Here is a 1,163-nt window from a genome sequence, read left to right as displayed (position 1 = left end):
GTATATCTATACTCCTCTTTGTGAATTTATTAGTTGACAATTATTAGTGGTGTAATTGGATCTTATTGGGATCGTTAATCGTGTGAATGTTTTACTTGAAAGTTCATATTAAAATAAATGATGTTTATTTTAAAGTTAATAAAAGATGTTTATTTTCACATTCCGCTGCATTTATAAAATGTAAATGTACACACGGTTTTCCATCAATTATAAGCTACAGATCTAGCATACACCAATTTGTAATGAGGTGATTTTGTAGGATCATAAGCCATTCTCATATTACCATTACTAATGGGACACGGTGGAAGGTCTTTAAACATATTAGTGGTTGGATTGTACACGTAATAATTATAGTCATTATGATACATATAAGCCCCTCGACACAAAAGCAACCCATGGCAGGACTGTAGAATTATAACTTTGCGGTGATAATACCTTAAAATTATGTTAGATGGAGATGATTTAATGACCTGAATTCTGGTATCTAACGGCACAAAATCATACACAGAGTATGATCCAGGCTGCTCAATATAGAGACCAGAAGCAGGATCCAATTTAGGAATGGTGCTACGATGGTGTAGAGTGAACTTAGGGTCTGTGATGATCGAATACCAGCGTTTGGATACAGATTTGAATACGAGAATTGAGTTAACGGGTAAACGGAGTAAGATTTCGATTAATAGGTCGTCACTGGATTCGACTGCATTTGCAGGTGAAGTGAGTTTGTTACTGCAATCGATATTAACAGGATGTTGAGATGAAGCTCCGATAATATGATACACGGATTTTAGAAAACGGCGTATCATTCTAAGCCCAGGAATGAAACTCGGACAGTATGATTTACGGAATAATAAAAATGTAAAATGATATACGTAAATCTAAACCCTAGCGCACAGTTGTAATCTCTAGTTTATATACTGTAGTATATACAAGGAAGAGTCCCAACTGTGAGAGTTTTGTTAAGCATCAAAAACAATTACTACGTATTACTCCGTATCAATTTTTTCTTAGTTAAATTTAAGTTTATGACTTAAGATATCTTTAACAAAAATAATTGACTCAAATAAATGTATTCATATTCATTATTTTGTATTTGATAATTTGGATTTTAAATCTCAAATAATATGTTGTAACAACCATTTTTAATCATTTAATTAAAGACG

General features: G+C 32.4%; 1 protein-coding gene across 1 annotated transcript; it reads right to left on the bottom strand.

The window, feature by feature from the left end:
• Positions 1 to 203: 203 nt before the first annotated feature.
• On the bottom strand, positions 204 to 806 carry LOC139854244 (F-box protein At5g07610-like). The gene has a single exon (XM_071843561.1). It carries the CDS (start codon positions 804 to 806, stop codon positions 204 to 206), a length of 603 nt encoding a protein of 200 aa, XP_071699662.1.
• Positions 807 to 1,163: the final 357 nt, after the last annotated feature.

Source organism: Rutidosis leptorrhynchoides, chromosome 6 (assembly GCF_046630445.1).
Source record: "Rutidosis leptorrhynchoides isolate AG116_Rl617_1_P2 chromosome 6, CSIRO_AGI_Rlap_v1, whole genome shotgun sequence".
NCBI classification, from domain to species: domain Eukaryota; kingdom Viridiplantae; phylum Streptophyta; class Magnoliopsida; order Asterales; family Asteraceae; genus Rutidosis; species Rutidosis leptorrhynchoides.
The sequence above is the reverse complement of the archived record's forward strand: the minus strand, read 5'-3'. Positions and strand labels throughout refer to the sequence as shown.

Excerpts from the sequence above, each read along its gene's own strand:
- LOC139854244 (XM_071843561.1), bottom strand. The coding sequence starts at position 806 with ATGATACGCCGTTTTCTAAAATCCGTGTATCATATTATCGGAGCTTCA.